Here is a 661-nt window from a genome sequence, read left to right on the forward strand (position 1 = left end):
GCCTCCTGAAGACCCACCACCGGATCCCCCACTGCAGCATCCGGATGATCCCCCACTACCTCCACCTCCAATTATGCTCTTTGATCCGGAATACCCACCACCGGATCCTCCACTGCAGCATCCAGAGGATCCCCCACTACCTCCACCTCCAATTATGATCTTTGCTCCTGAAGACCCACCACTGGATCCCCCACTGCAGCAGCCTGATGAGCCTCCTCCTCCTCCGCCAGAGGTGACAATGATCTTGCCAGAGCCCCCGCTGCCCCCGCCGTAGCTGCCCGAGCCTGAGCCGCCACAGCAGGAGGAGCCCTGTGCCTGGTAGCTGGAGGAGCTGCCCCCGTGGCAGCAGGAGCCCCCGCTGTGGCATCCGCTGGACTGGGAGGATGTTTCATGGCAGCCTCCGGAGGTCTGTCTGGAGCACATCTTTGAGCAGTGAACCTGTAAGAAACAGTGATTTTTACTCACGAGCAGGCACTGTCGTCACGAGAATTTCCCCCAGCCAGAAGGACCCATGTACAGCCCCACAACATTGGCAGACCGTCTCCAGAACCAATGAACTTCCTTTCTTCTAAGCACTTTGTTGTCCATGGATCCCAGTCACAGATAGAGCCTTTTGCTAACAGGAGATTACCGGATTGCTGAAGTCAACCCATCATTTAAA

General features: G+C 57.0%; 1 protein-coding gene across 1 annotated transcript in view; it reads right to left on the reverse strand.

The window, feature by feature from the left end:
* LOC109279267 (loricrin-like) overlaps positions 1 to 423 on the reverse strand; it is a 1,597-nt gene extending 1,174 nt beyond the window's left edge. The window contains exon 1 of the mRNA XM_019470283.1: positions 21 to 423. Within this exon, the coding sequence (XP_019325828.1) occupies positions 21 to 423 (403 nt within the window). The remainder of the gene's footprint in view (positions 1 to 20) is intronic.
* Between the last annotated feature and the right edge of the window lie 238 nt (positions 424 to 661).

This window comes from Aptenodytes forsteri, unplaced genomic scaffold, assembly GCF_000699145.1.
Source record: "Aptenodytes forsteri isolate BGI_AS27 unplaced genomic scaffold, ASM69914v1 Scaffold110, whole genome shotgun sequence".
NCBI classification, from domain to species: Eukaryota; Metazoa; Chordata; class Aves; order Sphenisciformes; family Spheniscidae; genus Aptenodytes; species Aptenodytes forsteri.